Source organism: Colias croceus, chromosome 22, assembly GCF_905220415.1.
Source record: "Colias croceus chromosome 22, ilColCroc2.1".
Classification (NCBI taxonomy): Eukaryota; Metazoa; Arthropoda; class Insecta; order Lepidoptera; family Pieridae; genus Colias; species Colias croceus.
Genome location: NC_059558.1, coordinates 7,097,036 through 7,112,400, shown reverse-complemented (window position 1 = coordinate 7,112,400; position 15,365 = coordinate 7,097,036). Strand labels below are relative to the sequence as shown.

Genomic DNA, 15,365 nt, shown 5'->3' with positions numbered 1-15,365 from the left:
GTTTGTTTGAACGCGCTAATCTCGGGAACTACTGGTCCGATTTGTTGGCTTAGGCTATAGGTATAGGCTATATAATCTCGCTGAGACCAACAGGAGCGGAGCACTGCGGGTAAAACCATGCAGCACAGCTAGTACATGATTTTATTTGTTAATTTTTTAACTAAGTAGGTATATTTTATCTAAATTTTATTATTCTCAATTCTGTTCGTCCGATTGCGAGCTAGGTACAAATAACAATGCCAGAGTATAGAGAGACACAGATAAAAATGTTTAAAGTCACACGTGAAAGAAATAAAACACCAATTTACTATAATGCTTTTAATAACAATAAAACATAAAAAATAACACTAATGATATTAATTTATAATCATATTACTATACAGAGAAAAATAAATAGCGCCATTGATAAATTATAAGTATGCTTAAATTGTTTATTGTCATTGTTAATGCAAGAATTTTTTTGAACACGCTTTTTATGTTTTCCTGATTATATGGAATACACGTGGATGTTTGTAAAACCTTTTCCTTTATTTTACCCCAATTTTAACGACTTAATTCAAACTTTATAACACTTATACAATTCTATAATTTCATGAGTTTAAGCTTGCTCTTACAAATATTCTTTTGCCTCACATAACGGTGTATTTACATCAAACGAACATAGAGCTAAGAGCTAGAGCTAGCGCATTCTTGCATGATCCTTTAGTGTAATGGTGTAAACGTAAAATCGTATTCAGTGTTGTTCAGTATTAGAACATTGCATAGAATCTTTTCGAACTAAGAACAACAAAAGAACGCTCTAAGCCTGTTTACACTAAAGGAATTTGACATAGAGGGTTAGAATGAGCATACGTTCTTTATATGGAAATGCACCGTTATGCCTCCTCTACACTACTCGCAAAGTTCCTCGGCGAAGTACTCGGCCGAAGTCCGCGGTGCTACACTACACACTCGTTCAACTTTGCGAGGAGCGTATTCGTTCATATTCAGAACGCACTTCGGTAACTTAGTGCCCTTTGACTCGGGCGCAAAAACGGACAACAAACGGAAGTTGGCCGAGGCGAGGTAAAGTTGGACGAAGTAAGCCGAACTGCCTCTCTACATTATTCTATTCGTCTCACCTCGTTCAACTTCGCGAGTACCGTAGAGGAGACATTAGACAAGCATGTGTAGGTATAAGAGCCAGCGCGCACGAGCAACTTTGTCTCCGCAACTATTTTGTCTCTTCCATCAATTGTATGGGGAGTTGCGTCGCTACGTGCGCGCACTTTAATACCAGCCCATGGGTGGAGAGACAAAATAGTTGCGGAGACAGAGTTGCTCGTGCGCGCTGGCTCTTAATCTAGGCGTTATTCTAAGGCTGAAGGTAACTATCACACACTGGTAGGGCACGATTAAAGTTGATACAAGTATAGTAATCAGCTGAGAGCCGCGGGGTCGCCGGGCGTTCGGAATCGTCGAAGTCTATGCTGTAGAGACCGTAATGTACACTGAAATATAATAAACGTTGTATATGTTATAGTTACTTGAATAAAAACAATGTGAAACCAATGTAAGCGTATTATTTTAAAGATAGAGTGGGAGTAAATACTGAAAATTAATGAATTAAGAATTTTCTATTGACTGAGTTTTTGTGTACCTACGATATGCATAAATTATCTATTAATAAAAGAAAGGTAGCTCCTTAAAATTTATATCTATGTTGGAATCGTAAAAGCTTTGTTTACTAACAATGTATAAATAAAAATCACTATGATGTTATGTTTGTAAAGCCGGCTACTCACGTACCTGCCGCAGGGGCAATATTGGCAAAATTTCGGTTGCACGGCGGTCGGAGCAATTTCAGCTGTTCTCGAAATCGTTTGCCTATACACATCACAATTTAGGAGCCAATTAAGGGTGCAATTTATTCTAATATTGGCCCTGCTGCGGGTAGGTAAATAGCCGGTTTAATGACAGAGCATTAATTTATTAATGCTTTTATGAAGAATACAACTAACCTATATCCTGAAACCCATTCAAAATTATCCATTAAACTCCAGACCATGTAACCGAAAACATTTAAACCGTCTTCATATATAGATAACAAAATCTGCAAAAGAAAAAAATACAAAACTTGATGTAATAATAAATAATAAATTCAGAATACACTGCGTCTTCTTGTCTTCGCCGGGTTGTCTGGAAGAGATCGATTTTTTAAATTATAAAACTGCCTGTTGATTACTGTTTATTTTTATTTCTACGTATTTCTGTGATCAAAATAGAGTATTTTTTATTTGTATTGATTCTATTATAGACCATGTATGTATAACTTTAATTCGTATTAAGGTTCAACTTTTGCTCTATTTTCTCAAGAAGTATCTTGTTTTTTCTAGAAGAATCTAGAACCACACACCTGTTCTAAATGCTCTTTAAGGTAATTTACTCTCTCATAATCAAGAAGTTTTGCATCTTCACCGCGATACCCATTTTCTGTGATTAGTATATCTTCGACTCCGAAGCGCTCGTTCAGCCAATTTATGAGCTTTCGTAATCCTACAGGAGATTCCTTAAAGAAAAGTATAAATATAATGATAAATTCATAAATAATATATAACGATAGTAGTTTATAAGTACACTTGATTTTATAATTAGAGTGGATCGAAGGAAAGTGTGGTTAATTTTTATTCCATAAATAAATTATATGCGCAAATTACATTTCATTGTCGCAGTTAATGTCTCAGAATGCCAGAAAGATAAGCGGAATAAGTCGGCAGATTTTTATTAAAAACTCTCGATTTAAGCAAACTTTTCTATGCACAATTAGCTGCCCCAGCATACGTATTGTTACATTTAATGCTGTTACAACGACGTATTTTTTTATAAATGTTTACACTTATGGAATATGTTACTGAAACATAAAGTAACAGTGTAAAAACGTTTATTTTTTTATTGTTATTTGTATTGTGTGAAGTGGTGTGTCAATATATAAAGTTATCGTCACTAAAAATGAGGTCCACGTACATCAAATTCCTAAAATTATCGTGACTCAAATACTTTAAACAAATAGATACATAGTTAGTGATAGTTTAAAATTATTGAAATATAGTTATAAGTTGTTCAAGATAATTTATTGGTAAGTAATTGATAAATTTATGATTTTTTATTTATCTTGGTCAATTAATATGCTTTCCACCTACATATCTATATTCAATATAATCGCGATACAAAAAAAATCATGAATTTGATCCGATAATAGCCAGTAAACTTAGATTTATCAAACACAAGCCCAAGCCAAGCACGTTAAAAAAATTAGCCGAATTGGTAGAGTCGTTCTCGAGTTTCGCTTAGCACACACTAAACATATGGCGAATCATTTTAATTACATAGGTATATGATTTAGTAATTCATATATATACCTATCAAAATAAACTTACATAAGAATCTACAGTGTATCCATCTTGTAAGGATATCGGTGCTCGTGGATTCCACGGTATGTTATTGTTCTTTTTTGTCACTTTCACTGCATAGTAATAGTTAAAAGCGGCGTAATCGTATGTGCCTGAAAGAAAAATGTATTGAAAATTCGTCTCTTGTGGAATGTGGGATATGATGCAGTTTACATTTTCAAACTCAAACATTTATTTATTCAATTAGACTTCTTCGAGAAGCACTTTTTGTTGATAAACTTTTTATTGTGCGCAAGTAGGTGATATATAGGTCTTGTAATTATTTGTCGATATTCGACTATAAATCTAAGATGTGGCATTGAATGAACTGTGCATATAATATTAACATAATATTATTTGACGCAACAGAGGAACAAAATATGTAGAGACTACCATTTACACATAACATTTTATTTAAGCGATTTATTTGAATTATTTCACTGTTCGTTGCTGTTTGATGAAATGTATTGACTAAGGACCGATTTTTCAATCCTTGGTTAAAATTTATCCGTCCAATAAAGTATAATCTACACGAACATTTTAAAATGTCACCTGTAAACTGTCAAATACGGACAATTAGAATACATTTTTGAAATGGTAGTTTAATACGTTATTCGATGAATACGTTTTAACCAAGGATTGAAAAATCAGCCCTAAACCGAGTTTACTAGACTAATGTAACCACAGAACATACCACACTGTACTATGGTTAGACATAGTTTTAAAGTGACTCTTCGAAAGAAAAGTCCGATCTTTCCTCTTTTTAAAATCAGTTTTAATCAAGATATTTCTTAGAGTATGGCCGATGCTGAGTGGCTTGCCATTTTTCAGTGGCACGCTGCAAATCTCGTATAAATATTTTTAGTTTGCCATTGTACTCTTTTTGCATGTGTGCATAAATAAATAACCTTGAATAAACTTCTTCTCGCTTTCAGTAAAAGGCGGCAACAATGACGTATTATATCCAATTTCCTTGCTATACTCTGCAATATATTCCTCTAGACCTTCTGGCCACCCACCACTCTTAGCGTAAATTGGATGTGTGAATCTGTCATTCTAAGAGAATGTATATATAAGTAGTTAATTTTATGATACAGAAAAAAGAACAACTAAAGGAGCATTTCCACCAATCATGTGCGAGGATATTTAGCGAGGTACCCAAGTGTTTGTAAATAACCTATCGTTTCAAACGCTAAACGCTTCGAACTACAAAGAAAATGACACATCCACACACATCAACACATCCTCGCTCCTATCGGTGGAAAAGCACCTTTATTTAGATTTACAAAAGAAGCGAAAATTTTGTTGTCCATTTTTACTTACGAGTAACGAGGTATATCGAAATTAATTTATAAATATTTTAATATAATATCCATACTAATACAATAATAAATGCGAAAGTAACTCTGTCTGTCTGTTTGTTACTCAATCACGCCTTAACTACTGAAGTACTGAACCAATTTGCATGAAATTTGGTATAGAGATATTTTGATATCCGAGAAAGGACATAGGCTACTTTTTACCCCGGGAAATAGGATAGGTTTTATCCCGGAAATCCCACGGGAACGAGAAATAAGCGGGTTTTACTTTGACTGCGCGGGCGAAGCCGCGGGTGGAAAGCTAGTTCATTAATAATATTTATAGTTAAATAATTGTTGAAAATCTGTTAAAATTAGAGTGATATTATACTCACAAATAACTGCAGCATTATATCCACAATTCTATTCTCCTCGTCATCTTCCTCTGGTTCTGCCCATATGTAATTGTATGCTATATTGACTGTGCCTGTAAATTTTATAGAAATTTTTATATCTTTTATATTTTCAACGTTATATTTTATTTTATTTCTATGAAAGATACTGAATTTTTCTGGTCATAAAAAAATAACTAGCAAGATGTTTTTTTTTTACAAATATCTACGTAGTAGGTAGCTTATTTTAGCAATGTTTTCGTTTGATTCACCAACGAGCCTTAGAAAAGCACGTTTTTTACCTTTTCTATAGTAGTCTATTCTACCACAGATGTTATTTGCCATTTGGTAGAAATAAGTAAACTATATACAGGATGTCCCACTATTGGTATACTAAGCGCGAATGGACTTGTAGTTTTGCATACTCTTTGGGACTTTGGGGCTTAGTGTACCGTTGTTGGGACACCCTGTATAATAACAACAATTCTTACTGAATAAGTCGCGTCTAAATCTTTAGTTGCTAAATGTATGACTCTTTATATAATACTAGATTTCCGCCCGCGGCTTCGCCCGCGTTTGCAAAGGAAACCCGCATAGTTCCCGTTCCCGTGGGATTTCCGGGATAAAAACTATCCTATGTGTTAATCCAAGTTACCCTCTATATGTGTGCTAAATTTCATTGTAATCGGTTCAGTAGTTTTTACGTGAAAGAGTAACAAACATCCATACATCCGTACATCCATACATCCATACTTACAAACTTTCGCCTTTATAATATATATTAGATATACTCTATATATGACTCTATACTCGTGTTAAACTAAACATAAGAAAATATTATCAACAATTCATTCAAAATTACCATCCTGTACACGCTTGTACTTGGCAGTATAAATTCTGTACGCGTTCGCGTGTGCCAGCAATATATTCTTAGTACAGGAGAGGGGTACAGCATTCTCATCGCCATATACAGGAGGGAATAGAGCAATCTGATCACAGACCACTTCTGGCTCATTGATCGTCAGCCAGGATTTGACGCGGTCTCCAAAACGTGAGAAAATGAAGTCCGCGTAATCGCCAAAACGGTCGACGATTGAGGAATTCGTCCAGCCGCCTGTAATTGTTATAAAAAAGGTCAAGGAAATTAGAAAACACGCTGTAATGATAGATTCAACTAAAAAGTAAGAAATAAGACAATTATAATTTTTAGTGTTTTATTCAGGTGAGTAAGCTCATGAAATTATTGTACTGTCACCGATCCTTGATGTGTACAAAGTTTGAACTATAGTCAAGCCAATTTAATAGGCAACATTTGACGTCTATCAATTTTATCTTCGAAGAGAGGTAACCTGCTTAAAAACATCGATTAAAGTGTATTAATCGATACGGATTTGAAACATTTGTCAATCGAATTTATTAATTTATGATGATTTTTATTCACAAGTAATCAATGCATTCGATTCTAGATGTCAGATACGATTTTTAGAGTAACGTCTCTAGTATTTAAAAAGAAAAAAGGTTTATTGACACAAAATTGTAGCGACGTCAGTTCTTCAATTCAGAAATTGTTTATTATGTTTAGGATGGTTTATCAGTAAAATGAAATCTTAAAATTACTTGTATCGGTCATTATTATTATAAATATGTAATCGTAATTGAAAAAAGTTAAGCAAATGTGCAGTTCTAACAAAACGAAATATCATGTTATTCTATGTCGTCGTTACTAGGTTACGTTGTTGAATTTTGTTGAACTGTCAAATGTTGCCTATTAAAATGGCTCTACTATAAATCTGTTCATTTTTTTAAGTTAGTCAAAATCGATTCTAGGTGGCACATACAAATATACAGGTGACCAGTATTAATATGAAAAAAAAAATGGTTGGCTGTAAAGTCGGTATACGGGCGAAAGTTTTACGTGACAACGACTTTTTATGTCTGTCTCTCTCGCTCTTAGGCGGGCTAACCATGCCCGCGTGCCTCTTTCGGTGACTCATCGTAACGTTACCGAGCGTTACACTTTTTCATAAGTGACTCCCAACCGCAACCTAATTTAAGACGTTGTCACGTCAAAAAAGCAAAAAATATCTCTGGACTATAATCCAGAGGTGGCGCGAACACCATGTGACGGCGGGTGCGTTTAAAAAAACATACAGGTGAAGCTAATAAGAGCGTGTAAAGCGTGTTATTGAAGTCGGTTAATAAAATCGCAATGCAAAATGCTCGGACACATTATTTGTAATTTATTACCTAATATAGAGAAAAATCTACACTAATTAAAAAAAATAAATGATATTCCTAGAAGTGTAATAAAATGACAACAATTTAATTATCATAATGGGGTAATCAATATTGGCCTAGGATTATTAAATTATTGTAGTAATTAAGTAAATTGAGCACTAATAGCCTTATGTATCATTATGCTTAAGAAAATTTTTGAAAATGCCGTCTATACAGGGTGTCCCACTATAGGTATACTAAGCGCGAAAGAATTTATAGTTTTGCGTAAAAAATACTTAACCAAAAAAATTACGTCAAAAAATGTTTGCTAAATTTTTCCTGAAAATCCACGTTTTCTACTCTAGTTTCGCGCAGCCGGCCTCTATATACCTCTTCTTTAATGTAAGCATTTTGTCTATGATATATACCTCTTCTTTAATGTAAGCATTTTGTCTATGAAAACATAATCTTAAACGATAGCTCACGTGCTGGTGGCAAAGTTGGGCGGGTTGTTTGTTATGGGTGTACAGTGTACACATAGAGTAGAGTGTAGAGTTTTAAGAATTCATCAATTTGAAAAAAAAATGCGTCTGGAATTTTATAAGTATTTTTTACGTACTCAGCGATGCAAAACTATAACCTCCTTTGAGCTTAGTATACCAACAGTGGGACACTGTGTATATCTACAACTAGCTGCTCCGTGCGGTTTCACCCCCGTGGCTCCACTCCTGTTGGTCGTAGCGTGATGATATATAGCCTATAACCTTCCTCGATAAATGAGCTTTCTAACACCGAAAGAATTTTTTAAATCGGACCAGTAGTTCCCGTGATTAGCGCGTTCAAACAAACAAACAAACTCTTCAGCTTTATAATATTAGTATAGAGTAATTGCCTTTATTTTCACACCAGTCACGAAATGGGCAACATAAGTTCATTCAAACAACAAACAAACTTCAGCTTCATAATATTTGTATAGATATTAAAAGTGATGAAGTTGATTTATGTTATGGAATGCAATGGCAATAAACTAATAGCAAATTATTGAATGCCATCATGTTCAATTAAAACACTTGCTGTCATTTAAATTATAAAGTATAATAAATCCCACCAAAAACATTTTCATGTAAAATGTTGCCAAGACGAGCCCATATGACTCGCACTGTCAAAAAGTTATCAGATCTCATGTAGAGCGAAGCTTCTAACACTACACGCCCTAACTCTACAAGGCCTAACTTCACAAACTCTACACCTTAGTCAAAATATGTGGCTTGGCCATTTCGCTACATTCACATCGGCGTAAGGTGAAAAATTAATTCACTGTGCATTACTTTTGTGTTATACAATAGTTCTTGTAGTAACGAACGGCCAAGCCACATATTTTGACTAAGGTGTAGAGTTTGTGAAGTTAGGCCTTGTAGAGTTAGGGCGTGTAGTGTTAGAAGCTTCGCTCTACATGAGATCTGATAACTTTTTGACAGTGCGAGTCATATGGGCTCGTCTTGGCAACATTTTACATGAAAATGTTTTTGGTGGGATTTCATTTCTTTTTGTAAGTTGTTTGTAACAAAATTTTATATGTATGTCGATTAAAGTTTTAATTTTTTTTTAACAAGGAGTACCTATACATATATATATCTAGGGGAACCAAGTTTTAGATTATTAGATTAGACCTCTAGCGTCATCAAAATTTAATTTAAAATTACAGGTCTCATACAAACTCCCATCCCCTAGTTTAAGGGGTTGGGGGATGAAAGTTACAAGTTTTATAATTTTTTTGTTGTTTGTGTGCTAATACTAGCTTACATACAAAATTTCAGCTTTCTAGGACATTAGGAAATACCTTAAGAATTTTGATGATCATCAGTGAGTCAGTGACGAAATTAGCGTTTTTTAGATATAAATAAAATCTGAAGTATAAAAGCTAATGTAATTAAAACTTAATATGTTCAATAAGTCCGCTATTGACAATATATCCCGAAAATTTTGTTGATCTAGCATAATCCAAACCCAAGTTATGAGGGTTCAAAAAAACGTCGAAGCGCTTCGAGAAAAGGTAGGTAGTGCCCGTGCTTGTTCGCTTGGCTCGTCTTGGCGGGGGCACTACCGTGCCCCCAGATAAAAATGTAAATAATTGTTGATTGATTACACGCTGATATAACACATTGAAATTAAAAACCTAATCATTAATTCTTAAAATAATTACAATTTACTAATAATATGTTTGTTTGTTTGTTTGTCTCTTTCCTTCTTATCGAAGGTACGAAAGCGATTATATGGTATGATTCACATGATTGTTGTGTCTAGAGATAAGCTAGAAACAGGCTACTTTTTACCGCGGTGAAACTTTGCATTCAAATTCATTTTGCAAGGAAATGTAGGTACTTTTTCCATGCACGCGAAGCCGCTAAAAACTAGCATAACAGAATTAAAAGCAACTTAAAAATCCTTTAACTCATGAAATTATTTTTATGGCCGATCCTTGATAAGTGTACAAAGTTTGAATTAAATCTGTCCGTTTACAGTGGAAACGGATTGATTTAATTCAAACTTTGTACAGTGTCAAATCGAGTGCAAAGGAGTCGATTACATACTTATTACATACTAGCTTCCGCCCGCGACTCCATCCGCGCGGAAAAATTAAGAAAAATTATTTTTTTTTACGTATTTTTCCGGGATAAAAAATATCCTATTTTATGTCCAGGATAATAAGGTATAATTATACCAAGTTTCATCGAAATCGAACCGTTAGTTTTTACAATATTTTTTCAATATTTTCAATGTACAGAATTGACCCTTCTACAGATTTATTATATGTATAGACAAAGATACATGAGATAATAAAAGCGTGTTAAAAACAGCTTACTCCTATGACAGATGATAGTTTTATCATGTGTGATAGGATATAGGAATAAGGTGTTTTTATCTGTGAGTGTTTACTCACAGATATTATAATACCTACATATGTATCTACAAGTATAGATACCTGTACCCCTACCTTGAATTTTTAGCGCTGTTGGCAAATCAAAATGATACAACGTCACCAAGGGTTCAATGCCTTCTTCCAGTAATACATTCAGGAAGTTTTCATAAAATGCCAACCCTTCTTCGTTGATATAATCTGTTGTGCCGTTGGGTAAGACGCGCGACCAGGAGATTGAGAATCTGTTGAAATATTTATTAATTACTAGGTTTCCGCCCGCGGCTTCGCCCGCGCAGTCAAAGAAAAACCCGCATAGTTCCCGTTCCCGTGGGATTTCCGGGATTGCGTCATTTTCCCGGTATAAAAAGTAGCCTATGTCCTTTCTCGGGTATCAAAATATCTCCATACCAAATTTCATGAAAATTGGTTCAGTAGTTTAGGCGTTATTGAGTAACAGACAGACAGACAGAGTTACTTTCGCATTTATAATATTAAGTATGGATTATTAGTAGTTAGTATCATATCAAAGATAAATTAGATAGGTATGTGATATTTTTTAAGCGAAAACTTGATAATTCACTTTGAGCAATTTTTGCTTATGTATTTTTTTATTGTTATTTATTTTCATCTCCATACAAATATTTTGTCCCTCACCCTAAACAAATAGTTAAACAAACATACATAGAATTATAACATAGGTACTTAGATAGCTTGCATTGCTTTTGAATTGAAATCCATGATATTTTATGCATAGAAAAGTCATAATTATTTTACATATATATGTATGAAGACATGTTACCGGCACAGATAATATAGATATATACTAGTCCCATGGTAAATTCTTCATACATATTCAAATTATTGTTATTTATTTTATTTTATTTTATTTATTTAGGTCATCCAACATCAGTCACAACAATACTTAGAGCTAAGTACATAATATAATAAAAAAAGACAATTGTGACAAACATTTACAGGATAACACAACATGATTATTGAGTCAAGTCACTATGTGGTACACAAAGCAAAAACAAAAATAAACAAAATTAAGATAATTCCTTTAAATACTTGAGGATTTTATTACAGTTGTCGTGAAAAATATCAATAAAATTGGCATGCTCGTTGATCAGCTTACTTAATATACAAATGGGTGAATTTCGGCCAAATACGGTCCTACGCAGAGGAGGAACCAAAGGTGTAATTTTATTACGCGGGCACTTAGTAGGAACTCTGAGATTAAATTTATATAATAGTTGTGGACAATCAATTTTATTCTGGAAAATTTTGGTGACAAAAATAATATCTGAAAATATAAAACGGTTTTTCAGAGATAAAATGTGAAATGCGACAAACGCCTTATCAAAACTTAATTATTACAAAATAGTACATAAGTTAACAATAATTGATCGCTCGGATTAAACGCTACATAATATGGAGAAATCTTATTATTTTTTATTATTTAGTATCACACGTAATTTAATTTTTAAAATTTTTATTCAAAATACTGAGCACAGAAAAAAAAAGATTGTATGTGTAAATTTACTGCATACATTTGTATTGGATTATAGTCTTTAAGTAAATGAGATCGAGATAATCAACTGTTAGGTACATGCAACTAATTAAATTGCCAAAAAATCAATAAGTTCTATCCTTGCCAATCAGGTAGCCTGGAAGAGTTTGCTTTTTAGCAGTTCATGTACCTACTGTAGATTGCTTTACATTGATTAGTAATACATGTTAAGAATATAATATTATACAATCGCTTCCCGCTGTCTGTCTGTACTCTGTCCCTATATATGATTAAGAAGGAAAACAAGGATCTTTATTTAATGCCAATAGGTTGATGTGTTAAATTTTAAACAGCTGCAGCGGAGGTAATACCGCGGGCTAGTTAAGAATACATAAATAAATAATACCTGTAAGTTGACACACGTAATTCACGGATAAGCTGAATGTCCCTCTGCCATTTATGGTAAGAGTCACAAGCGATATCTCCCGTAGAATTATCCGCGATAACCCCTGGTATCCTGGTTATATCATCCCATACATTTCTGCCATTACCTGAATTTAAAACAATACTAATGATTAAAAAAATAAAATATACCTGCCGAAATGAGAACCTTTTTTGAAGTCAGTTAAAAACTGATTGATAATAATTAAAATCAAATTGTCATAGAACAAGTAAATCGTTTAAAATTATGGCATCTTACAAAAAAAAAAATGCTTTCTTACACCTAATTATTAATATTCTTATTTTTATAAATTAATTTAAAATGGTATAAAATATTACTTTTTGATTTAAAATTGCGATACATTGCCTTTCTTTAATAATTGCATTTAACTATGATCCAATTATAAGTATAGGTACTTTTAAACTTAAAGTACCTATAATAAAAAATCTTACCGCCTTCATCCCTTGCACCTTCAATTTGATAGGCGGACGTACTTACTCCAAATTCAAAATCGTCGGGAAAGCGATCACTGACTGCATTACAAGTTACCAAAAGGCTGTAAAAGAAAAATTATTTGTTTAATTAGTAAATAATACATATACTTACTTTATAAATTCTTTAGCAAGATTCAAAGATACCAAAATCGTCGCCTTACTCCATGACGTGACGATATTGCCACAGATATTGCCATGAAGCTACCTTAAAAATTTTATTCCCAACACCCGTCGAGAAGTTAAAAAAAGGTCTCGGCTGACAGGACACAGAAGGCTGATCATCTACTTGGCCCTAAAGAAAATCGATCAGTAAAACAGATGTATGCATAATGCATCTGCCTTACCCCACTGGAATATCCCCTATTGGAATTCACTTACGATTCATGCTTAGATATTATTATATCACTAGCTGTCCCGGCAAACGTTGTTCTGCCTTACTCTTATCACTTAGGGGTATGAAAAATAGATGTTAGCCGATTCTCAGACCTACCCAATATGCTTACCAAATTTCAGAGGAATCGGTCAAGCCGTTTCGGAGGAGTATGCAGACTAACACTGTGACACGAGAATTTTATATATAAGATTATACATATTAAGTTATAACTTAATATGTATATGATACGTAAATAAATAAATAATTAATATTTTACGTAACATACCTATATTATAAAACCAAGTCGCTTTCTCTGTCCCTATGTCCCTTTGTATGCTTAAATCTTTAAAACTACGCTACGGATTTTGATGCGGTTTTTTTTAATATATTGAGTGATTCAAGAGGAAGGTTTTAGTGTATAATTTATTAGGTTTTAGACAAAGCGGGCGAAGCCGCGGGCGGTAAGCTAGTATTATTATAGTTCGAAATTGTGAAGATTGTAACAGTTGATAAAATTGTTCATTATGGGAGGTAATGTTACCGGAAATTTTGTTTAAATCAACGACGGTTTAAATATTGTTTAAATGTTGTCACTCTTCGAGCTTGAACCACGTGAGTAAATAACATACGGAGACAATTAAGTTTCATACAATCGTTAAATTCGGTTCCACTACTACAAGAACATGGCACCTTCATGGCACATACACACATGCGTACCATCGCTAGTCACAAAGGCAAGCAAGTTTGTATATTATTAAATATTTTTATTAAATATTTATTTATTTTCTCATCACAAATGTACAATTAACACATACATTGTTAATCTATATATCTTAATACTAACATTTGTGAGAGACTGGTGCCCGCGATAAGTACAAAATACTTGTGTTACGGTATATAAAGGAAAAACGGCATTTTATCATGTTTTATGCACTGTGTATATGAATGAGACTGTAAAAAATAAAATATACCATAATGCAATCATCAAAAGGATTGCAAGAGGTAAGTAAATAAACTTATTTAATTTGTAACAGAGGTCAGAATTTTGATCGTTCTTAGGAAGCTTTGTCTCTACCTAAGTAGGTATACTATCTATTTATTTGCTCATGTGATAGAAATGGATAGGTAGTACTAATCTAAGCCACAACTATCAACTAAACAACACGTAGGTACGTAATAACGTAACTATACTTAATAACAAGTCTAGGCAATAGCTAAAGGATGTCAAAATACGTCCTAGTTTAGGGTTCAAAGGTGAACTTGTACATCACTACATAGTATAAAACAAAGTTGCTTTTCCTATGTCCCTTTGTATGCTTAAAACTACGAAATGGATTTTGAAGCGGTTTTTTTTTAATAGATAGAGTGATTCAAGAGAAAGGTTTTAGTATATAACTTATTAGGTTTTAAACAAAGCGGGTGAAGCCGCGCGCGGTAAGCTAATATTGTATACCATGAAATTAATGTAGAGTTTTCATCATTTTACTGAAAAGCCAACAAGAGCTTACATATAAAACACGATAGAAAGGTAAACAAGACTCACCCATACAAACATAATATCAGGAACATTTTTAAACTACACAGATATCAATAAAAACTGTTAGCAGATACTTTCAGCACATTATATACGAACCTCCTCAAACCTATCATGAAACAGATTAAGGCAAACTCTGAAAAGCGTTTATGTAAATTAAAATATCTGTTGAAATTATACAAATATTATGAAGCTATACAAATAACATCCGCTTAAGTGTGTACGGAAAAAACAAGTGGATAGATAATAAAGACAGCAGATTAGGGTGAACAAACAAGGATCAAGATCTTATCCATGTTTTGATAGATATAAGATTTCCTTGTAAAAACAATCAACGCAACTTTTTTTCAACAGTAGTATGTTTTACAACTAGGTGCCCGACCAGACAACGGATTACGTCATATATTTGTACATAAATACAGACCAATTTACCTACATACTTTTAAATAAGAAATTGAGAACTTTTTTTTTCATTTTTTTTTACCTCGATCAAAACAGACATATTTAATTGAAACTCACTCATCAAATATCCACTATACAATAATTGCATGAATTTAAGCGTGTTTTTTTTAACTGTATTAATTTATACTAGCGGTCCGCCCCAGTTTCGCCCGTGGTACAATTTCGCAATAAAAGGTAGCCTATGTTCTTTCTCAGGATCTAAAGATTGTCTGTGCCAAATTTCATCAAAATCGGTCCAGTAGTTTATGCGTGAAAACCATACATACATACTTACAAACCTTTCCTCTTTATAATA

At 33.3% G+C, this 15,365-nt stretch overlaps 1 protein-coding gene across 1 annotated transcript; it reads right to left on the bottom strand.

Moving 5' to 3' along the window:
- Positions 1-1,314: 1,314 nt before the first annotated feature.
- Positions 1,315-14,747, bottom strand: LOC123701697 (myrosinase 1-like). Its single transcript, XM_045649202.1, has 11 exons — positions 14,618-14,747; positions 12,660-12,763; positions 12,172-12,316; positions 10,331-10,497; positions 5,981-6,232; positions 5,122-5,213; positions 4,337-4,484; positions 3,417-3,541; positions 2,396-2,548; positions 2,001-2,092; positions 1,315-1,490 (listed from the first exon to the last, which is right to left on the bottom strand). Exons 1-11 carry the CDS (start codon positions 14,641-14,643, stop codon positions 1,355-1,357), a joined length of 1,440 nt encoding a protein of 479 aa, XP_045505158.1. The 5' UTR covers positions 14,644-14,747; the 3' UTR covers positions 1,315-1,354.
- Positions 14,748-15,365: the final 618 nt, after the last annotated feature.